Genomic DNA, 24,921 nt, shown 5'->3' with positions numbered 1-24,921 from the left:
TGATATTGGAAGGTAAAAACCGCTCGCGATCTCGATGTCTGATTTGTTTGGCCGTAAGCAAGGTGCGGTGCCCAGGCAGAGAATCGAAGAAAAGCAGACGTCAATGTCGTGATATCGTCTGCGTGGACCTTGGGATATGATCCTTCTTCACACTGTGGATAAATCGCCATCCTAACATGGATGTTTTAATGGAATCGCCTGAGGTTTTTTGACATTTGGACTTGTTTGGTCATGACGATGTGACATTTTAACAGCAGACGACTTATCTGCACGACATCCCCTGGTCAAAAGTGAAGAGTGAACAGTTGAGACCGCGAATGGATCATTCGTGCCACATATCGTTGTTTGAAGACATGTAATCGGAAAAGTTTTTTTAGAACGGAGGTGCAGTTTGAGAGTATCGGGGGAATCGCGGAGATATTTTATTTGTCTGATCACGACAAAGCGGGTGTAAGCCGAGCCTCATTGAAGGACACGTGGAGTAGTACAGAAAAAAACGTTGCCATTGTGCGGTTTTTCGATAGCATTCATGCTGTTCTCAATCTTGTTGGATTATCACAACTATCGTCAAAGCTGTCGTCTGGCTGTGTAGTTCACACATGCTGCTTTGAAAGTTTATTTTGAACTTTGAATTATACTTGCATTGCGCGTCGTAAAGGTGAGCAGGATCATACCAAAAACGCATTCAGAACAAATTTTCTTTCAATTCGACCATTTGTTGCGCTGCAAAGAGTGTTTAAACGTAAAAGTCGGACAATTAATCTTCAGAAGTCATGAACCATTGAGAAAACGTTTGAATCATGAGGACTTTTCATACTTGGTTAAGTGATTGCTGATAATGACAAATAATGGAAGAGGTTGACTCGGGCGCATCCAGCATTAGATGTGATCATTGATAGAGCGCATTATTTTTGTTTATTGCTGAAAATGAATCACAAAATGCAACGGAGTACTCTGATTTCTCTGGACTTATCGCATATTCTGGAATAATACTGGTTTGTTGACAACCATCTCCACGTCTGCTGCAGTCAAACTGTCCGTCTGCTAAAAATAGGGATTCGTCAGTAATGCTAGAAACAATCTATTCTCTGGATCATGTTGGTACATCACCGGATCTAATCAGCTATTGATACATTATTGAACATATCGATCGGCAAGTAATGATAACAGGTTTGCACATTATTCGCTGCCAGGCATTGATTCTAGAATGCAACACGTAGATAAAGCAAATACTAGTTAGAGAGCGATTATAAACGAATTGTATTCTCGAACATTAAGAGGACATAATCATAATGTCTGCTATTGGTCGGTACGAAATTCGATTCTCAGGAGAGCTGTCATCACCGTGGCATATCTAGTATTATCATTTGCAAAGGCGAGCCCAGTTATGTTGTCGGTAACAGGGAATAACAGTGACAGCAACAACTAGGGATATTAGTAACGTTATCGGTAACAATGAGTATTAGCGGTGACAGTTCGGGGAAAAGACTACCGGTAACCACAGAAATCTCATCGGTCCTATAAAGGATAGCGCTGGTCCGGTTTCTCCGAGGATGTTATCACCACTGATCCAACTTGATTTGTCGATTTGTAACATGCCTTCCAGTGCCAAAGAGGAACGAGTGACAGATGCACAGTAAGTTGTATTAACAAAAACACTTGATTATTGCTGCTATTTGAACAACTGCCATTGCCAATTTTTTACGAGTTTATATCATGGAGTACATGTAAGTGGGTCAATTGACTATACATGACATGAAACCTTACTAACATGAAGTGACAATACATTGGGTATTTGCCTTATATCAGACTGTGATAATACAAAGTGTTCTGCAGACGAAACTAATGTACAACATTGTTCTGCTGATGATGATGAACAATCGATAACTGACTAGAGCAAACATATTGCAAATCATCATCATCATCATCAACAACAACAATTAAACTGGCTACCTGCTTCTCATATCGAGGATCGAACCAGATGGTAAAGGTATACAGTATCTTCGTTCCTACACTATGATGCACAATCGATTCGAGAATATTTGATTACGATTATCAGCATAGGAATATCAGAAAAGCAACTGGTGAACGAAGTCTCTGCATTCATATCTCGGTATCTGCATTCATCTGGGTGGAGAATCAATAGATCGCCTGCAATCGAGGCAAGTAGGAACCTGGTAAGCTCCGAGACTCGCCGTGGGAAAAGCTTTGGCTTACACCTGGTAGAAACAACTCTCGTCACCTTGAGATGCTGATGAAAGAAGCTGATGCATAGTTCGTATGCCAATCTTCTTTGGAGCAGGGATGAAGTGGATGACTCAAACTGACTGACGTTTGTTGCTAAATCTGGGGCTCGTTGATGCTCAATTATCAATATTGCAGTGCATTTCTTTCGTTGTTGGTGAGACAGATGAACTTATGCAGCAGTAGCGGAGCTTGCTTTCGAGGAATTGGATAAATTCTGTTGACTGTATAACCGACATCTTTTGTGTTAGTTGTCAGAACTGACAGTCTTTATCACTAGTGGACTCCGCAATCGGATCAATGGGAACAGGTAAGAGGATTTAAGAACTTTACATGAACTCTGTCCACATTTGGAGACTCTGCTGCTTTGTTTTGATCGCCATGGCATCTCATCTCGTAGCTGTTGGTTAAAGGTCACAGCAAGAACATCGATGTCATCAGATCGAGGGCAATTAACCGTTATTACCCCAGATCACGATACTACATAAATGATTGTAATATAATTCTCCAGCAGCAATTGGCTTTTGCTGTTTTCCTAGAGGATAGAGGACTATAATTCATGCTGTGGGATCATTAAAACTGTTCTGCTATATACAAGTGTGTGGAAGTTCCACTACGAATGTCAGGCATTCTAGTGATCCAAGGATACTTTGATATGGTAGATCTGGGGACATTTCCCTCAGGGAAATCAAGGAGATATGTTGCTATTGGAAACGACGAATTATTGAAAGTGTCGGGTGCGAATACGTGATATCAGCAGTACGTAATCTATATTGTGTGTGCAAACACTTGATATTTAGCTTGTGACGGCATACGCTACAAAGATGGGATTCGGAATTCATCATTTCGTGTGTAACATTGACCAGAATCTCGTCTGCCCGATTTGTAGTGCCGTCTTGGAGGATGCGGTGCTGACACCTTGCGGGCACTCTTTCTGTTTTTCTTGCTTGGAGACTTGGTTGGCTCGCCCTGGTACCAACACGTGCCCGGAATGTCGGTCCAGGGTGGCACCTAAAGAGGCCAGACCGATACACTCAGTGAGGAACCTCATAAACTGTTTGAATGTGACTTGTAAGAATTCTGAAAGAGGATGTTCTACTGTGATGAGACTAGAGAAATTGAAGACTCATCTTGAGAGCTGTGGGTATACCCCTGTTGAGTGCGCGGGGTGTGGGGTGACCGTGAATAAGATAGAGCTAGCGGGACATCAGATAGGCTGCGCCGGTATCGCTGAGGTCGTCAACAACGACATCCCTGAAGGACCGTACGCGCGGTCCTCGTATCGCAGCTCTGCAATGCAATCGGAATTGGCGTGTAGGGTGGTTAGTTTGGAACTCCAAATGAAACGAATGAAACGAGACTTAGAGAGCGCCGAGGCAAAGAATAAGACAATGGAAAGAGACCTAAAGAAGACGAAAGATGAACTGCAGGAGAAACGTAATCAGCTTTTAGAGCAACAATTCGTTGACTTTGACCCCGATTACGAGTACGGTTACGCCCCGCACACCATCAACAAACTCTCAAACTTCATCTCAAGATTCTTACTCCGTAAACCGTCGTATGTTGACCGGAACCGTATCTTCAGCGCAATCAAGAGATGCTATGAACATTACTCCAGGCCTGGTCAGTTTCCTGACGACGCGCATATGCTGATTGCGACAGCGAATGCCAGTAACTGGTTTACGGACAACCAGAAGGTCCACTTTCAACTCTGGATGCGGAACATTGCTAGGATTACGGCGAACTCGTGCGGCCAATCGGCTCATGTCAGTAACGCCAACCAAGGGACGCTACTGTCCATATGACACCACGAGGTCCGTCCTACACAAGGACGACGAGAACTTAGACCTGTTGTCAGGGCATCTTCTTATAGAGGACAAACTACCTCCATGCCAGTGACATCTTAGATCAGTCACAAATCAACGTAACCAGGAAACTCTTGGATTTTCGTTCGTAATATGACGTAATATATTTGGCGAATGATAGTGTCATCATCGTTCACACTTAGATAGGGTTGACGCACAAATCATGAATTATTTAGATGCCTTAGTGTTTTCAAAGTACTCGTGCTATCATGGACAAATCATGAATTATTTAGATGCCTTAGTGTTTTCAAAGTACTCGTGCTATCAAGGACAATGTCTTTGATTATGACGAGCCTTATTGTACGTGTGGTGATACATTAGAGAGATCTCGACCATCGTGCACACGTACGTAACTTTCTGTATGTAGCTCTCTGAAGGACACCATCTACTAGGGACCCAGACAACCAAAGTAAAGTTTACCAAATGACATCGTTCACAATATCTGGGTCCCTTTAAGTAAGTTACTGTTGTGATATTATTCAGTTTAGTCAAGTTGTATTTGGGTGCTTTAAATAATCTGCTGGTGCCAAGTTGTATCTGGGTTTGGGTTAGTGAAGTATAGTTTTCATTGTTAGAAAGAATTCGATATTCTGTTTTGAGTTAGTTTCTTCTTATCGGCACTGTGGCGTCGGTATCCCTCCTCCATTGACGTATAATTGTACACCACCGACAAATCGGCATGAGTTTCATTTTGAGGTTCAGCTGAAAACCGATTTGCCTTGCTGGCCCTTGCAGGGCACACTCTCACGGGCAAAGCAGTCCAGTCATACAATATCTACCGTACGAAAAAAAGAAATTGAAATATCACCTGTATTATACCGTATTGTATATGTGATACCGTATTGTATGCATGGATATAAGTATATGTTCACTGATCTGGTTTTGCAATAAACATATAAATAGGCATTTTCTCCAGTTGTTTTTGTTAAGTGTCATAAGCCAAGAACAGTTAAGAACGCTAAGAAGAAGAAGTTGCATCGAGTTCTGATAGCTCCTGATAAGCACCGCCACCGGGCTTTATCATCGCACCATGCTGATCATTATGATACTTAATAAACTGTTACTTAACAAAAAAGCTTGGCGCCTTCCAAATCTCAAATTGCCTGCAGCTTATACTGACTTGGAGACCGCATTGACAGGATGGTGTTTTCGGTGGGAAAAACTGCTTGCCTGGAGGTACCATTCCAATACATTGACTTTGTCCTGTAAAATCCTTTGCAATGATTGATGAGATAAAAGGCTATTTCCTTTACCAAATAGTGCAAATGCTTTTTCATTTCCACAACTTCACAAACATAAATGATTTCCGATAAACGTGCCCTCGATCGGATTAGGTGTTGCGAAAACATTGCTCTGATATTTATCTTTTCAAAGAGGAAATACGAATATGATTACTGTAATTTTCTGACTTGCACGTTAAGATATCTTTGTTACTTAATTGCATCTTTTAAAGGTTAAAGTATGTCCTTTCAGTGTAAAAACCGCAAAGAAAGACGGCAAAGATATTGAGAAATTCAACTGAAAACTAACGTTCCGCCCATCGGTTTGCCCTGGGAACTCGCAGTGCTTGGCGGAGATCACTCAATGATCGAAAGCCTTGGTGTTTTCCATGCATCAGCACTAGGCACTATTTTCACTATATAAGAGCCATCCCCCAGTCACAGGTGCCACAGGGGCCCATTCTATTTCCATACTTAAAGATATTTGTGACAGCTTGAAAGCAACTGTATGCAGCGGCAGGGTGCACCTTACGTCGACTTGGGTTCATACTGAACTCCAGCGGTATTGCCTCGGTAGCCTCCGCGGCGCACGTTATCTGGAAGCTGAGCAATGTCAATACATTGAGGGTCAAGATGTCTTAGGTCAAACTGCACCAAACCCACTAAAGTGACAGACATATTGATGGAGAGCATTTTCTTTTTGTTGGTACACATTACATATCTGTTTCAACAGTATATCACAGTTGACTGACGGCTAAGGCTATTACTGTCAAAGAACATATACTTTAGAGCGTTATCAACAATGTGTGAATGATCGCTTGTATGATAGATTATTAAGAAAGTGTTCCAGAACACAATGAAATGGGTCGTCTCTTTGTGTACGCCAGGAATCATTGGTCACGCAGAATAAGCACTAAATCCGCTGTTTAATCGATAATTTGTAGACCATAAAGCCTGAGAATAGCTTCCGATATGGACACAGATTACAAGTCACACATCGATCTTTGATACTAACATTCTCGTGAGACTTTTTGATGTTACCGAACCTTGATCTTACCCGTCAATATCTCAACCCGCCAATATCTCAACCTGATACTGTCGAATATCAGCAGACTTCCCATCAAGAACGATGCCGATCTATCGGCGTTGTGTGTTGGTGAGACTTTAGGATTGACCCAATCCGCGGCATGCATTGAACCCGGAAAGTTCACCAAGAGCACTGAGTGTTGGCTTTTCACTTGAAAATGACAACATTCCTTTTTCTCTGATATTCTGATGTGACCGATTCGGAGGAACCTACAACCCCTGAACTTGACTGTGGTTCAAGAGACTCATCTTCAGTATCAATCAAATGAAATCGATCAATCAACCAATAGAAAAACGTCATGTCTGTTGATAGTACCTTGAGACCAATTTCGGAATGTTAATCCTTGATGAGTCGATATGGTTTGTGGTTGTTGCGATAGAAAGATCCCACGCTTATCGCTTTCGTCTCATTCGTTCATGGAAAAGACTTGATAAATGAAATTAGCCTTTTTGTGCTAAAAAGCATGTTTTTACAAGGCTGAGCTTTATTATTGTATCTATCGACAACATTTCAAGTCAGAACGGAACATATGCCGATTCAGGCGAAGAACGACTAGAAATCATGATGTGGATCGTGGAGCCGTCGTCACTGAATAAAGATGTCGCCCACCCAGCTATGCATGGTTTATAAGCAAAGCGAGACTGACAAAGGTCTGGTAATTACCAACAATCACAGTCTTCCAACCGAGTCAGTGTTGTCCAACACCCGTTGTGTTGCTCAATGTCTCATCAAAAGATGTTATTGATGGCACCTCCTGTGTTTTGAAATATCGATTCATTCTTCGTGACGGTCAATTAGTGCTAACGGAACGAAACATGCTCATTCCCAGGTAGGCAAATAGGGTGTCCTTAATAGAGAAGTCTCCACTAAGCGGAGTTCTACTACAAAACAGAAGAGTGAAAAGAGAAGAAATCCATTTGCAATGGGACAACATGCAACACAAATATTACAGGTTGTTTCAGTATTTTTCCTCTCACATGAGGTTGGGTAATGATTCTGGTTACAATGGTCCAATCGCCTGCCACTTGTATGTAAATATGTTGAAGCCATGCATCCAGAATTCAAATGGCCCGAAGAGTGATTCATGACTATTACTTCATGAAATCAATGTTACTTGTTTTATTTATAGTGTGATTAATTTGCAGCTTGATTAATGAAACTGGGTTGCTGGGAAATATATTATTCATTGTCAATCTTAACTCTCTAAAGCTTTTATGAGCGTTTTTATACCTACCCCTTTGGTGCAATGTATGACGGCTGACTGTTGAAGGATTAATGGCGGTCTCATGAAGGAAAGAGCATTGTTGTCTCTGAAGCTTTTATGACGTTAATCTCATTTGAACCAACAGAAATTACTTCTAAGTTTGAATTAAAAGGTTTTTGTTTGAATCCGTAGCCATATTAACTAGAGACTTTACCATTAAACCTATCCATGGGCAGCTCCGGAACTCTGTCAGATGTTGCTCTAGGCAGGGTGACTGAGATGGGCTTCGTAGAAGTCTCGCAGGCGAGGAAAAACGTCGTCTCAGCTTCCTTCACCAGTCTATTACATAATAGAGTAAGCATAGTCGGCAAGGTTTAAAGATTTGGCAGTCGAGCCTTCAAACGATAAAAATCCATTTTGGCTTCTTGTTGACTTTCGAGAGGTTTGTTTATCACGAGACCATGCAGTTGCTGAGATACCATGATTGGATTGTGCGCTGATGGTTTGGTAATCAAAAGCCACGATCAATCACCAGCAGGTTTGTAGCGGTTTAATGGTCAAATCAATCGAATTACGAACATCATCAGGCGAGTCAAGTGAAGGAATAACAAGCCAGGGAAATGATATTGGTGAGGCGAGGGAAGTGCTCTGGTGTTATTTGCCGGAGGATGCCATTGGGAGAAGAGAGGACGTTTTCAGAAGCAAAGTGCAGATGCTAGTTTCGTGTCATCTCAGAAGAGACATGCATGGGCTATACTATTAGCGCGATTGGGTTACCTGTTCCAGTGACGAATCATGGCTTATTGATCAGTTATTGATCGTATTGTCCTTGATATAGCAATGAAGCCGTGGCCGTGGTTATTTTTGATATTTTTTTCCATTTTATTTGCTGATGGGAACTGCTATGAAATGTATGTACATGTATATATACTCAAGGTGATGTTGCTAGGCATTGCGTATTAAATTCATCTTTATCAGTCCTGTAGCATGTTGTCTAAGCCTCAGGTGTCAAGCATCCTCGAATACAAGGATCAGTCGTATGCTCCTCATCTAGCACACGCTACTGTGGTCGTAAGCTCGGTCACTGATAAGTGCGGAGTGAAAGGGCCCGAAGTTCATGTGGGGTCAAGATGATGCATCGTTGTCGGTATCTTTCGCCAAGTCGGAAATACATCTCAAGAGTATTTGACATACCAATAATACCAAAAGAACATTTAGTTAAAAGATCGAACATATAAGATGAAGAGCAATGATGATAGAATCAAACACACTTATACCTTAATTGTTTGCGTAAACAAACTGTCAAAGAAAACTTTAGAAATATTATTAAGCCATGATTTCTTGACGTCTAAGGTATTCCTCCGAGTTGTAGCAAAACAAAAAGTAGGTTAAATCAATTTGATTTTATGGGTTGTGCCAATGTTTGTCTTTGTATTCGGGCATTGTCACTCGCCAGGAGTGGACACTGCTTGGTGCCTGGGCTTGTTTCATTTTTTTTCGGCGGACAGATTTGATTAGAATTTAATTTTTTACCCCTGACGGCATCCATGGTCCGATAGTCACTGTGCTAAAGACTACAGTGCAGGTCCCTGTTGTAGAGAATCCAGTCGGGTGAGTGATGCCACTAAATTGACGGTTTTCTTGCCATCCAATCAATCAATTTATCATGAGTCAAGATGCCGTGATACGATATGTACATCAAACCAATACATCAGACAATCGAGGAAAGAGACAAATTGCGCTTGACACAAGGTATAGAGAGTTTTCGCAAATCCCTAGCAACGCCAACGTGAACGCCGATCCCGTAGTCGACGGCCTCCTGATAATGATGTCGAACAATGGGATAGGCGTTCACGTTGACGTTTCGGGGGCTTTACGAAAACTCCCTGTTATCTCTCGTCTGCCGAAAAAAGCCACAAAGACAAAATGCAAATTCTTTCTTTACTTATATTTTTTATGTTCAGCTCGATTGATGAAAGATGTGGGACGCCAACTGGTATTATTTGTAGTTGTGCTTGAAAAGACAATTCTCTCCTGCATGACATCGGAACCAAAGGCCACGCAAAAAATGGTTTAGTATTCGGCGACGGTCCTTCGGTTAGTTGTATAAATCTATGTCAAATATTGAATTTATCCGCGGTCATGTGATATGTTCTTCGTAATTTTAGAGAAGCATGCATGGGGAAGCATTGTAATATGGTATAACCTATAACATGCATTTTGTCAATATTTGGTGTGGAGTTTCACACTCCCCATATTTAGATTGCTTTCTAGTGTTTATTAAACTTCCACCGTACAGAGAGACCAACGTGAAATTCAGTTCAGACGGGTCGAAGCAGGTTGTTTCTTCCCAAAATAGCCCCGAGTTGATTCCTTTCACTGTCCCTGGGGCGGCTTACGGTTCTTAGCATCATGAATGGAATTATAGTTGACAAATGTTGTTACTCTTGTGAAAACGAAGTGTTCAAAGCATTATGAGTGGTTTATGGAGAATATAATGAAACTATAATTGCATGTCAAAAATTATTTAGATATGCAATACTGAGCTGCATAAAACACACACTTTCCGGCGCACATATTATACTCTCTTTGGAAAAAGTAAATTAATTCATAGTGTGTGCCAACGACATGGACCAGTCTCGGCCTTCAGTAATGCCATCTGGTCACTGAACGACAAACTATAGCGGAAACACGTTGTCCGGTGTTTAGAAGTGAAAATGTGAACAAAGGGAAAAAAGGGAACAAAGATGCCATAATCCGTCTGAATGTGGTGGGCCTGACACTTTCATCAAGGGGGGGAGGGCATTTTCTACTACACCGGCATTTGGTTGTTCTGTCGTCACTTGGTGATTGTCACATCCATCTTATCAGTCTCATTCACTTCGGGCGAGGCTCTCCGGATGCCTATGCATCGCCTACAACCCCGGACTACAACACAGTAAGTATGTATCGAGTGAAACGGCCTGATATTGTCGGGATGAGTCTTAGGAGGATTTTAGATTACCTTTATTTAAATAAAAGGATGCCACTCACCTCCTTAGAAAGAAGGGGGACCTGGGGCCCAAAGTTAATATCACCATCATCTCAGTGATATGGATTCATACGGGTGATAAACCATGCAATGCTAACTCTAGTGAGTGCGGTCATCTAAGAGTGAGAGATATGGATTCATACATCCAATGTGAACTCAAGTTAATGTGGTCATCTGAGGGACATGGAATCCTACAGGTGATAAACCATTCAATGGGAACTCAAGTTAATGTGGTCATCTGAGGGATGTGGATTCATACCGGTAATAAACCATTCAATGCTAACTCTAGTGAGTGCGGTCATCAGAGGGATAAGGATTCATACTGCTGATAAATCATTCAAGTTAATGTGGTCATCTGTGGGATGGATTCATACTGGTGATAAACCATTCAATGGGAACTCAAGTTAAGGATTCATACTGGTGATAAACCATTCAATGGGAATTCAAGTTAATGTGGTTATCTGAGGGATGGATTCAAGCTGGAGATAAACCATTCAATGTTATTGCAAATTATTTCAGTAATCAGAGGAATGATGGATTCATGCTAGAGTTAAACTATTCAATTTGAACTCTGGTTTATCTCCAATATTAATTCATCCCTGAGATGACCACCTTAATTTGAGATTTGACTGAAATAACTCACATGTTGTCGCTCATTTCTGTCTCCTTTTTAAGAGACCATGGATTTTATCCCTGACGGATATCATTTTGCTTTTGAGCCCCCCCCCCTCCTCCCCCAATGAAATGTTCATAAGTTTCTCATAGTCATAATTTTACCCCAATAAAGAAAATCAAGTGAAAAGTCTGCTAAGATGTATTCTATTTTTGTTCGGATTTATTATTCTAAACTGTTTATGAATTTTTTTAATCCAAGATATTAATCCCCAAAAGAATCTTTAATGGAATAAAAGTTGTATCTTGTTGAAAACAAACAAATAAAACAAACCACATCATGACTTACAACAGGGTTTTGATTGAGTAGTACTGCTAGTTTTTGACTGAATTCTCTCAAAGAGAAGTTTGGCAATAAAAAGTGTGAATGAATGGCTAGTATCATTCAGGTTTGCACCATTTCTTCCTTTTGGTTTTTATTACAAGAAACTGTTTTAGGAAAAAAACAATGATATATGAAAAAAATATTCAATATTACAACTAGCAACACTATTGATTAACACCCTATACTATTTCCAAATCAGTCCCACCCAAATCAAACTGGTCACTTATGTATTCCTTATGGCCAATCACATTACCAACTTGGATTAGCCTTTGTTTGACTGTTTGGAGTGACAAAAGACTATGCCAACCTTGAAAGAATGTGTGGGAGTGTTACATAAAACCACTACCTGTCACATCTTATGCCTTCCAATGCTTGCTTTAGCTTTGACTGTGTAGTGCAGGCTGAACATTCATTGCAGCAAGGTGCACATGGTTTTGCTCGAATTTTACCTCATTTCAACATTTGAAATTGCAAAATTATTAGTGTTTAGCACAAATCTTCTACAAGGTGGGTATCACCTTCTGTCTAACTGAATTTTTATGTTATTCATGTTTTATTTTTGTAGGCCTAATGGATTTTTGAAGAGGGCAACTTAATATGTATTTTACCCTTGTATTTTTCAATTGTGACCCATCACAGCAAAACCAGGCGCATGTCGCACAGAAGATGAGCCTAAATGACACCAGGAGATAATGGAAGTGTGCTCATATTTCACAATAGGCAGACAATAGAGAAATGAACAAACAGTCCGTCTCAACCTGCCAAGCTCAGAGCGACATGCGCCTGCTTCTGCTGTGACGGGTCACAATTAATACAAAGAAAGACCAGAGCCCTATCAAACACCAAAAATTTGGAAAGATTCTATTTCGGAGGCCTGCATGCAGACCAGAGGTGACAATGTCCTCTGGGTAATACTTTTACCATAGAGGCCCTTACACCATCTGGAGGAAGTCACTGCGAGCCTATTGGCAAAATGAACAAAAGAACATGTGGTGTGCAACCATGCAGTCTTTTGTTTGCTGCTTGAGTTATGGTGCTTCTTAGATTGGCAAAGTGGAGTCATGCGCAACTGTTGGTTTGTATGTAGGTCTTGACCTCACGACCAACATGTACTTTCATGAACACGAAGGAACATGGTTCCATCTCATCCTGAGATACAGGTTTTTTATACTCCTACATGAAATATCAAGAGGCGGAGTATATTTAAAACCACTGATTACATCAGGATGGGGTCCATCTATGCATTGGCCTTAATTGTTGTAGAAATGATTTATTACAAGCATCATTTCTAATCTGATGACCAGTTTCCTATTTGGTTGAAAGCCCCCCCCCCCCCCCCCCCCCATCCATGTAGTGATCCGTCACAGCAAAACCAGGCGCATGTCGCTCTGAGCTTGGCAGGTTGAGACGGACTGTTTGTTCATTTCTCTATTGTCTGCCTTTTGTGAAATATGAGCACATCAGTTTCTCCCATTATCTTCTGGTGTCATTTAGGCTCATCTTCTGTGCGACATGCGCCTGGTTTTGGTGTGACGAGTCACATTTGTTCACTTTTACTTATTCTATTTATCAATAAGACTTTTTGCTGGAAAAGTTAATTTGGCTTAATACGCTTAGGGATCGATACTTTTAGATTTCAGTAAATTGTTATGAATCGTCCTGCAAATCAGGTTTGTAACAATTGAAATGCCAGATTCTGGTTGTAATATATTTCAAATGCACCTTGATTCTCCAATCAAAAATAGCATCGCAAAGCATTAACCCCTCATCCCACAAACGTTGAAGGATGATAGTGAAATGGGCTTATAATGGACTTTGCGCAGCATTAATGAGATATCGCTGAAGGTAGTTTGTGGGAGAACCCATGATCGTATGTCTGGATGAACCAGCGTGGCTTTCAAGGAACTAAAACTCCTGGCTCTTCACAGTCCTTCGAATGAGACTCAAAACCGAGGTTCCTTGTACCTGGTGTCAATGCCAGGGCAAGCTAAGATCCCACCAAGTGAGAAACATGAGTAGCTTGCGTGGACTCTATCTCTCTCGCCAAAGTCGGACCACTAGGCCAATAAACCCAATTGGCGCCTAACCGTAGTGGCACGCAGGATACGCTCATCCTGCCTTGGAGGAGGATTACTCCTAGGAGAATGACCCCTCCAAGTGCAGAGCGAACGCTGAAGAAGAAGAAGAAGAAGTTTGTGTGAAAACGAGACCTATTTGGCTGATGAGCGAAAGTGTCGGAAGAACACAATGGTACTTTAAGACCATCGTAAAACTCAATGATGAAAATTTGCACGGAAATAGTTATGGAGGCATTTATGTGATATGATCTATGGGATCCTCAAAAGTTGATCAAATAAAAAAGTTGCACATTATGTAGCCAAGAGTAGTTTTTCATGTGACGTGCTTGCTGGGGCCCAGCGCCCTTCGACAATCATTAAAACTGCCAAAAGGCACAATGGCACTATGACTATGGTGAAATAATGAAATTTGAACCCTGTGACCTTGAAGTATGGTCAAGTCAACAACCCCGATCATAATATGTGATCACCCCTTAATATCAGACACGCCGACCATAAAATATTCATCACTATATATAGCTATACAACCATTGGCTTCAAGATGGCTGCCTGGAACCCAAGAAGTATGTAAAAATTCTTGAAATGAAAATTAAATCAAGTACACAAAATTTTAGTCAAATTGTGCCCCTTAGGACAGATGGATCGAGGGACTAACAGACAGACACCCCTCTAATAGCTATTCTACTGTAGGTCACCAGAGTTAAAAATGAAAAAATGCTCTAAACTTTAGGAATTTGGAAATATGCATCTCTGCCAATTTATCATTACAGATGACGCATACCTTGTCCGCAATTGCAATGAAAGATTCTCGCTGGTATGGTTTGCAAGGTGAAGGGTTACATGTAGGTATGTATAATAGTTTTAGATTCTCACTGTCATTGGTTGTGAGGTGCCCTATTAAATGGCAAAAGATATGAGAATTGCATGCTTTTGTGCAAAAGAACTGGAGGGTACAATCGGGTCACTGAATCAGGAGGCTAAATTTGAAGCAGTGATGCCATCTCATTGGTTGCTAGTTTTGGGTTGATCACGAGTTTTTTAAAATGAACTTAAGCTCACATTGATTACATAAGTACATGGCCGCAGCTGTTGTTCTGATGGTCCCATTGGATTTTTACATACAAACTACTGGCCATTCTTATGACAGTTGTGTTCACTTTTGTGTCTTGATCCTGAACCTAACCCAGACCCAAACCCTTCCTCCTAGCACTAACCCAAACCCTAACCCCCTTCCCCAACACCAATCTCAACTCCCTAATTCCCCAAATTGCATAAATCCTTGTTATAACTAGTCGTAAGAATGGCAACTTTGTATAAAATGAAAGAAGAAAGTCCATCAATTCCATGAAGGAAACGAGATTCATGACTAAAAATGATGTATTTCATCATCATATTTAGGCAGTAATTTCATGACTAAAAACACTAGAATTGCTGTAATAATGCATTATGCATTTGTTCCAATTTATCATTACAGATGTCACCAACCTTGTCCGCGATTGCAACCGAAGATTTTTTGGATGAACCGCAAGATGATTAGATGAAGGGTATGCATCAAGTAACAACTTGCCCAAATTGTTGATTGAGTTGCCACTGTCAATTTTATTTTACCGTTATTAGAATAAAGTAGTAAAACAACGCTATTGAAGGCCACAAGTGAAAAGTCAGTCCTCAGATGTGTCACTCTTAGTTACAGCAATCTGCCAGCAAGCTAAAGAATTAACTGACAACGCTAATGGCAGATATGCCTGCATTCAGCGCTTCAGTTTCAAAGCAATATCACGTGGTGAAAACTGATAGAAGCCACACACTGAGAGGTGAATATTGTAAGTATGACAAGTGAAAGATAAAACATACCAATAAGCAAGTCAAACACTTGTCATAGACCAAGCCTTATCAATGAGGTATATGAACTAATACTGAAATTTAAAAAATATCACAAATCACATACAACTTTTATCCCAATTGCAAGGACCTTTTCATGTGCACTTTCCTGAGAGATCAAGAATTCAAAACTATCTTGTCTATATTTTGCCGTTTTTTATCACAAGAATATTTTTTTATAAAATGTGCAAATAAAGCCACTGCTACAATGTACATGAAGTTTTGAACATGTTTTATAGATTGACAGTGACGCCTCCATCAGCAATTCATGTGAGTGGATGTTCAAAAGTCGTAACCGCAGTATATGATGTGTGGAGGTGTGTGTGTGTGTGTTTGAGACGGGATAGGAAAAGGGTGTGGGAGGTCATGTGGGGGGGGGGGGGGGGGTGTGAGACTACAGTGCCTGTTGTGAGAGTTGGAAGTGTGTCTGATCACTGACTTGCTCCTTTTGTAGCTATATTGTTGTTATTCTAGTTGTTAGAGTAGTTATCGTAGTTATCTAGCTATCATAGTTATCTAGCTCAGTTGTTATTCTTTTGGTTCCTGCTTATCATCTATTTTAACCTCTTCAGCTTTCAGTTGTCCAGGCCAGGCCAGGTGACCAATGACGATGATAGATCGGGTTCGATTCAAGCTATACGCTTGGTGTATTTGGTTATCGTGACTGGCGACTTGAGTCTAACTCATCTCATTTCCAAAGCGCGGTGGCTGGGTCCCAGGCATGCTTGCCTCTTTGTTCCACGGTCCTCATCTAAGTTTCGACGGTGATGACATGGACTTAGGTTCAAGGAACGTGTTCCCCTTGAGTCATTGTGGTTGATTGATGGGGGCAATAAACAGTTGCGTGTCGCTAGTCATTCAATTGGTCCCCTTGTTTTAGAGTGTTGGCGGGATAAGTCGTACGAATGTTAACAATAGTATGCAATAGCTGGCCAGCGATCCCCTACCTGATCTCGAGGGGGATGGAATGACTGGGTGATAGGCCTGTTGTTAACCTGCGGAATTTCGTCGGACGAAATGTCAGGCGTGTCCGTGTGGGTATTGTGCTAAACCAGTTTAGTACTAATGACGAAGACATTGGGCTCTTTGAATAACAACAGTGTCCTTGACCTCCTTGTGCCACACAAAGCTAATAATATATGCCCCCTGAAATCGACAAGACGGCGATGAAGAAGGAGAGCCGGCCTCCAACTCGTCAGCCGAGAAGACACTGGATGGACCCCAAGAAGATGTTGCTGCTAATGTTGGAGCCATACAGGGTAAGCATCACTTAGTCCTCAGTTACATCTGAATTAAAAGAAACATTACAAAGATGTTAAAATATCTCCGAAAAAAGTATCAATCTGACGTACAATTTCAACTTTTATACGCATTGGGGACTGCCACACTCAATTCTGTTCATACAGTGTTGAAACTGCTTCAACCAATTGAAACGTGTAGTCTGGGCGTTAATGCGTATCAAAACAGGTCTATTGGCAGAGAGCATGTTCACTAGCTTGTTCCTGTCATGATTATCTTCTAACTACAACAAAGGGCAGGGACATTCATCCGCGAAAGGCACGTTACTACAATACGTGCCAAGAGGTTCACTTTTCAAATCGAATTGCATGCGCATTAGGCATGGTGCAGCCGTTTCGAAACTGGTGTAGCCAATACGTATTCCGAAGAGTGCTCTCTGGAAAACCATTTTAAATATCGGATTCAGTGTGAACGCAATGTGCAGTAGAAACACTCAGAAATTAGATAAACCCCTCAACAAAAAATATGATTCTTTTTAGGCGGCCTGAGCCAACATTGTACAACGGCCACAAGGACAAGGGACATAAGGACAAGGGACACAATTAAGGACAAGGGACACAAAAGGCAATGTTGCAGTCTACAGGTTGAGCATCACTTAGTCCTGGTTGATATTATATCTACATTAATGAAACAAACTTCATAACTGTCCAACCAGCCGTTAAGGAGAGAGAAAAATCATTTTTCATGTCTCCGAACCCGCACCCTGGTGGCCAAGTCATGAACTTTTATCCCCGAGTGAGGTCACCTGAATGTAACAGCCAAATGAGCAACATGACCTCGATGATCTTGATTAGTTGGACAAATCTTGAGTTACATTTTATGTATGGTTATTAGTAATATCAGACATGAGCATGGATATACAAGGTGACAACCATCTCACCCAAATGAAAAGAAAAAAAATCTTTTGGTTTCAATCTATTCATTTTGAGATAGGTCCTTGAATGTATTTTTCCTGTTATCTAGCCCTCTGCAGATTGAGATGATGGCTGTCGAGAAGACCCAACCACTCAACCAAGATCTACAATTCGTGCTATGGTAGATGTGACTCTCAAATATTTTGGATGACGAAGGAATCCAACGCATATATGGTAAATATAAACAGAAGACAAAACAGTATATGGGTGAACATGCCATGTGTTGAGTTTGTTTCATTTATACCGGAGTATAGTAGAGTCGCAAAATGGTCGATTTTATCTTCAAACTTCACAAGCAACCTCAGTTTTGAATTGAATTGCAAATCAAGTGTCAAGTAGTATAGCGTTGTGATTGTCGGTATTAAGGCTGTTAGAAAATCAAGACAAGAACACATTTCTTAAAAAAAATCCATGTCCCCTTCAAGAAACTAGCAATGATTTTGAAAAACCCACTTCAGCCGCCTTATTTTGATGGACTCGATTATTCGGGCAGAGGTGCGCTATGCTAACGATACCCCCATATTGCTTGAAGACTTCAGCAACTTCAGGGAGATTTCGCACGTCGATTGGGAAACCTTGGACCTGCATATACCGTACTTGTGAAACCGAATGAACTCAGCCCTAAAGTGTATTTACAGGGTGTGCCAATGAATATTCCGTATGTTCTGTGGCTGCACTGAAAATAGACAGGCTATTAGATTTTCTATCCATGGTTTTATCACTGCATTGCCCCTTACTAAACACAAACTGTGTCAAAGATAAAAGTAAACGAGACACAGTTGTGCAGTGGTTTGGGTTTCTGACAAGCGGTCATGAGGTCCCAGGCTCACCGGTTGAAAATGCTCAGGTTGTAGTGCTGATTGAGCAGCTAATCTGAGTTCCAGTTCCACTGAAAGCTCTCAGCATGGACTGGGGTAAGAGTTAAAATACGGTGACAATCTCAACCGTTGTTGATATCAAGACTAGAAACCCGAAACTTGCAAATTATACTGTTGGGACGGACAAGATGTCAAGGCGCGATGAGATTGAAGGGACTGAGTGAGGGCTTTAACTTAAGGGGCACACCGTTCATAATTACTGGTGGTCCAGGAAAATAGAATTGCAGTTATTCACAATGCTGTAGAACAGTTATTATGCATACGAGTTCGCTGAAACTGGGTTCTTCTGGTATTTGTAGTTCTATATAACGGCAGTGCCAGTGCTGAAATCTATATTTAGCACATATTTGTGCAATTGGAAATTTCAAATTAACTTACAAACATCTCGTCCTTAACGAACGGTGTAAGATTTAAGGGTAGTGATTCTATCATAAACTACTTAAGTGAATTTGATGAAACTGAATGAAAGGCCCTATGGCACAAGTGCAATAATTATGGTAGAACAATGGAATAACCTTGAATTTTGTATTTCGCTCACAGATATGGGCAGATGACTGAGATTCGAGTGGATTCAGTGGATCAAATGGTTGTGCTGAGGGATATCCATGTGCAGGAGTGACGAACCGCTGTTCAGCAAACATTGCCTTGACATACCAATTCAAGGAGAACCTTTGCTAAGATCAGGAAGGAAACGTGTTTGCTGTGTGGAAGAAAGGGGCACTTAAAATTGTCCGTCATTCTAATAGACTATAATGACAATCTTCTAATGGACTGTAATGACAATCTAACTCCGAAGGGACTCTCCGGACTTAGGGAAAGCAACGGACATGGAGCCCTGACATGATATCCTGCAGCCACCACGAGGACAGCCATCTCATACCTTTGGAAGGATGCCATCACACGGTAATATAAACAAATCAATTTCAGTTTTTCGAATGTCCTTGATTAGGTGCAGCCATTGGCCTGATTTAGAGATCGTGAGCTCTCTATTGAGGAACAATTTTCCAACGTTGTTTTTGCGACACCTATTACAGTGCGATTTTCATCAGACTCACGGTGATGATAGTTTCGACCAATCTTAATCAGTAAAACAATAAAATGTTGCAAAGAGAACTAGACAATAAGGAATGTTCGTAATTAATATCTGTTACACATTCCACACATGTAAGCTTGTTCTTCCATAGGAGTGCATCATTCAGAAATATGGTTTTTACAAGAAAAACAGCTTTGAAAACATGAAAACTGTCGTACTTTCTAGATTCTACACTAATGGGACTGGGAGGGCAAAGGAACAGCCTCATTGTGTTCACGGTACATTTAACAGAATCAATTGTTTCTTTTTCTCAGCTCATTGCCCATTATGTGGTACTGCATGAGGTCCGCCTTTTCTCGTAAGAACACCATTGTGGCAGCGGGACAGCAATAAGGAGGCGTGATCTCCAACTTCAGTTTTTTTATAGCAACCAGGCAAAGGGTCTCAATTCGAAGATCTGGTCAATATACTGTTACTTATCAAAACAAAGGCCAAGCTGGAACAGTGACATAATGGCCAATGGCCAACTCAGTTTAGCTAACCATCTACCATCCAAGTTGAACATGTATCATGGTGTCAAACAACCATGTGCATAAAAATTCTGATTATTCAGAACTGGTCTTAGATCAACAAAACTAGAGTAATGCTGAAGCTTGAAGCCGCTGTAGCATTTTTAAGTGTCCACGTGGAAAAATGTCCTACATAGTAATGAATTAAGGTATAGTCCTATTGAGACCAAAGACGTTTGCTATTAAACTCTCCAGATTAAATTGCATGATGGAATAATTTGCTCCTGTGACATTCTATCCTGGGACAGATATTCCTGCTACACCAGAATCCTTCATGGCGTCCTATCTTGTACATTTTCATAAGATGGGCAATGGGGTGTAGTCTATTTCTGGTCACCGTCTATTGACTGGGGGCTGCACCTGGGACAAATATCCAATGGTCATCGACAGAGCCTTCTGCTGACAAAACATCCAGTTAAACCAGCAGCTCCTCTGAAGATCTTTCAGAATATTAGTGCGCTAGGGCATTAAAAAATCTCACCTGACTATTAGCTTACGAATTACCAGAGACGATAGCATTGGGCACTTACGAAAATGACACACCTCACAACAACAGCAGGGTATGCTTGTGACGCGCTTGTCTGCAGTAATTACCAGATAGTCATGAATGTGATTCTGTTTCGTTTAATGTTATTGAGCAAGACACTCTTTGAAATGAAACGTAAAACTGTGGCCCCTTGTTGGCCTTCCTGGTGTCTTGGCCCCAGGGCAAGGGCTAGCAAAGTACACAACCAAGTGATGGGACAACAGAGCCTTCTGCTGACAAAACATCCAGTCAGACCAGCAGCTCCTCTGAAGATCTTTCAAAATATTAGTTTGCTTGGGCATTAAAAAAACTCCTTGACTAAGCTTACGAATTACCAGAGACGATAGCGTTAGGCACTTACGAAAATGATGCACCTCACAACAACAGAGGTCGTTATGACGTGACATTCAATCTTGTGACGTCGCACACTATGCTGGCCTACATGAACGAGTGCAGTTCTCTTTTCGTGGGAATAGCCAGCAAAACATGCATGGAGTCATTAAGTAGCCTTTTGTTACCTGATATCCGCTGAGGAGTTTCTGGATTGTTTTAAAATGCTCAAAGTGCATGATTACAGTACTGAAGAGCAGGGCATCTCTGATCTTTAAGCAGATTAAATACCTTGGTTCTAAACCGGACAGGTTATGTACTAAGTCAAAGGAATGACATCGAGAGCTTGAATCACATTAAAGGGGGACTATAGGTGGGAGGAGGGGGGGTTAAATTGGCCATCTTCTGGTGACTAATACACTGGGTCAGGTTAGATTCAGCACTAAATATATCCTTCATACAGCGTGAATAGTTTCAGCACCAGTCAACAGTGCTACTCATTAGATTATAAATCGTGAATTGAAGACTGTTCTACATGTGCTTGTGCACCAACCAAATGTCAATACGGGTATAGGCCAAAATCAAAAAATTTGATTGTGTTGAGGAGTATCCCTTTGTTGTTTTGCTACATTTTAATATAAGCAGTATTATGACGACACCCTTTTTTCCACTAAATATGAAAAATGGTTAGAATTATCATCTGTGCAATTCTGATGAAAATCGTGTTGTAACTAGTATTCTAAAACACCTGGATTTAGAATGAACCGCACTTTACAGTGTAAATGCACCATGTGCCAAGAAAGCCTCATTTTGAGTTCAGCGGTTATGGTTGGGCCACTTGGGTTGGTGAAACGTCATGATTGATTCAGACTAACCAAAACCACGAGGGTGGACATATACCTGGTTGGCTCTGCCTTGACTTTGGTCTACAATTTAGGTCCACCCTTGCGGTTTTGGCGAGACAACCTAAAACCTCCAGTTCGGTATCAATTCCGAAATCCGATAAATGACTTGGAAAGTGTTCATTAACTGAACCGCCCTTTTGACAAAACTGATGCTTATGCTCCATCTGAAACTGCTGATTTTCTAAGGATAGAATTAGTCATGACATCAGGCATGTCAAGGAGGAACACAGATTTGTGTCTCTTGCTAATCCAAATCGGCACTCAGAGTGAGAGTCCTGAATGAAGGTTTAATAGAGATGTTTTCGAAAAGTCCTTTGTCTAAAAACTTAGGGCACATTTCTTAACCAGCATGAATTGTCTACTGCTACAAGATATCTAAACGGTCAGCACAATGGCCCCTTGACATTGAATTAACAACTTGAGCATGTGCACCTACATGAACAACCTTAATTTCATGTTGTCTTTTTCTTTTCAGCATGATGAGCCATCCCACAGAAGGGAGAAGGATGTTGTTGACCCAGCACATCCCAACCATGCTCCCATCGCCGTCAAGTAACAGTACGACGGTTAGATTGTATTGTCACCGTAGGCTTTATCGTTTTATCAAAATATCTGATTGAAAGGTGATTTAATGAAAATTTAAATTTTTCTGATGGTGAGAAGGCAAATATTTACCTTGCTTATGACAGCATAGATTATTTTAATCTATGTTTGGTAATGACCATGACTTGTGCAATGGTTCAAAATCTTACACTTTTCAAAGAAGAAATTGAAATTATGGGGGGTTGGGTTGTTTCTTGCTAACAAGGGAGCCAATGATAAGGCACGCCAGAACCCAAACAAAAGGATTTTTAAGCTAAATTTTGTGCTTAAGATAAGAAGAAACAACAATTTGGGGGGACGGGTTGTTTATGGCAACCAGAGGAGCCAACAGCCGCCTTTGGCATATAAGGACCCTGAAATTCTTTTCAGGCATAAGTTATTTTTCTGCTTAAAAATCACCGAATTCATCAGATATTTAATTACTGGTATATCCATCACTTTAGACATGGGGTCCATGTGTTGTTGTTTCGCTGACCCCACGAAACAAGAACACATGTGTCTGATGGAACTGTAGGCCTTTCATACTGTTTCTCAATCTCATCAGTACCACAGAATCAACTGACATGGTCTGGGCTCCGATGCCCTGGACCTTACATCACACTGGCTGGCTCAGTTGCTCAATACATGTACCTTCATGCTCGAGACAAATGACCAACAGTGATATGCTGAATTTGAATTTCCTCCTTCTTGAAATACCAAAACATCTAATCCAGTTGAACTAAAACAGTTAGATAAACTCTCACTGTTTTATTGAAATTTTAAAGACTGATCCTTCCCCAGTGGTCACACAGTGAGCCGTTGTCAAAGCGTGTCATTCGACAATGGTGGCATGCATGCATGTTTTGTTACGGCTTACCAGGGACCCCAAATTGTTGATGATGATGTTGTCCATGGGTACATCTCCTTGGACAATAGGTGAGCACTTGGTGCCTGCTGTTATGACAATTTTGAACTTGATACTGAATTGATTGAGAAAAGTGTAATTTAAAAACGTCAACTTTTAGACGTTTTAAAATTTTTGTCTCGTATGTATGTATTTGTAAATCCTGTGTGTAAATATTTTGTAAAATGTGTAAATGAGATCTAGACTCCATGACTTGGCAAAAAGTATGGCAGAGCCAACTTTTAATCTTTGCCCTGTCAAGGTCACCTCTTTTGTCATGCAAATGACATGTCAGAACTGCTCCTTTTGTCATGCTAAGTGGCAGCCAGATCTGTCCAGTGGCCATGACAAATGTGGTTCCTTTGTTATTCAAATTGGGCCCTCCAAGTCAACAGCAGTGACCAAACCTATTGTTAAGCTCACATGGCTCACCTGAAGGCCTGAACAATAGGTTTTAATACAAAAGCTATTCATGTTAAACATGATGAATGCATGCAGAGGTTTAGTGCTAACTCAAACCATTGTGGTGGAGTAGTTGAGTCTATTGTTGATCTCAATTTAGCATTGTATTGCAAGGACACTTATCAGTGTTTCTTTGTGACATCTTGTGAAGAAGTTGACCATGTCTTCCCCTATATATCTCCTGGTCCTCTTCTTGTATTGGGCTTTCGGAGTGGTGCAGCAAGAAAATAATGGATGACGATCATTGTATAAATTATAGTGTACTATGTATTAAGTCATTTCAAACATAAGCACCTGTCACCTGTGTGATGGAGATGACGACTCCCTCCGATTGCGTAGGTTTTCTCCCGGTATGCGGGTTTCCTCCTACACAACATTCCAATTCGTCATGTGTTTTCCTTGGAATGTACAACAATAAAGGTTTTTTGAAAGAGAAACAGTTTTTGCTTATTGACTCGCCTGTATTCGAAACCTTTCACCGTAGCCGTCATGCTCACCAAATTTTGACGCTGAAAAATAGGTCAAATAAACTGCTTCCTATGTCTTGCATCCCAATGGAAGTTGGAATGACACACTTTTAGTGTTGTCAGTTTCAGTCGCCCCTGAGGTCATCTTACCTGGTGGATTATGCATAAATTTGCAACGACTATAACCATTGTGTTGGACTACAAGCATACTGACCTTTGCACCCCAAGGAGAAGAGTTCATTGATCATGATCTTTGTAATGCTGGGTATTTCAATACCACATGACACTCGAGCTGTTTTCATACTGGGCATTCCAGTGGCATCAAAATATGCCCTCATGCACCCTAAATAACAAATGACGTTACCATTTGACTGTTCTTGCTGTGTGTGAAGCAGGGTCTGCTAGTGACGCACTTGTCCGCAGTAATGACCAGATAGTCATGAAT

The 24,921-nt window shown here is 41.0% G+C and overlaps 1 protein-coding gene and 1 long non-coding RNA gene across 2 annotated transcripts; both read left to right on the top strand.

Annotated features, from left to right (window-relative positions):
- The first annotated feature begins 32 nt into the window (after positions 1–32).
- LOC135485648 (E3 ubiquitin-protein ligase NRDP1-like) lies at positions 33–5,020 on the top strand. Its single transcript, XM_064767938.1, has one exon. It carries the CDS (start codon positions 3,069–3,071, stop codon positions 4,047–4,049), a length of 981 nt encoding a protein of 326 aa, XP_064624008.1. The 5' UTR covers positions 33–3,068; the 3' UTR covers positions 4,050–5,020.
- Positions 5,021–12,070: 7,050 nt separating this feature from the next.
- LOC135484733 (uncharacterized) lies at positions 12,071–24,425 on the top strand. Its single transcript, XR_010446487.1, has 8 exons — positions 12,071–12,155; positions 14,497–14,572; positions 15,201–15,270; positions 16,180–16,866; positions 17,386–17,489; positions 17,870–17,994; positions 19,239–19,601; positions 22,537–24,425. It is a non-coding gene; the product is annotated as an uncharacterized LOC135484733 (long non-coding RNA).
- The last annotated feature ends 496 nt before the right edge of the window (positions 24,426–24,921 follow it).

Source organism: Lineus longissimus, chromosome 3 (assembly GCF_910592395.1).
Source record: "Lineus longissimus chromosome 3, tnLinLong1.2, whole genome shotgun sequence".
Lineage (NCBI taxonomy): Eukaryota > Metazoa > Nemertea > Pilidiophora > Heteronemertea > Lineidae > Lineus > Lineus longissimus.
The sequence above is the reverse complement of the archived record's forward strand: the minus strand, read 5'-3'. Positions and strand labels throughout refer to the sequence as shown.

Excerpts from the sequence above, each read along its gene's own strand:
- LOC135485648 (XM_064767938.1), top strand. The coding sequence starts at position 3,069 with ATGGGATTCGGAATTCATCATTTCGTGTGTAACATTGACCAGAATCTC.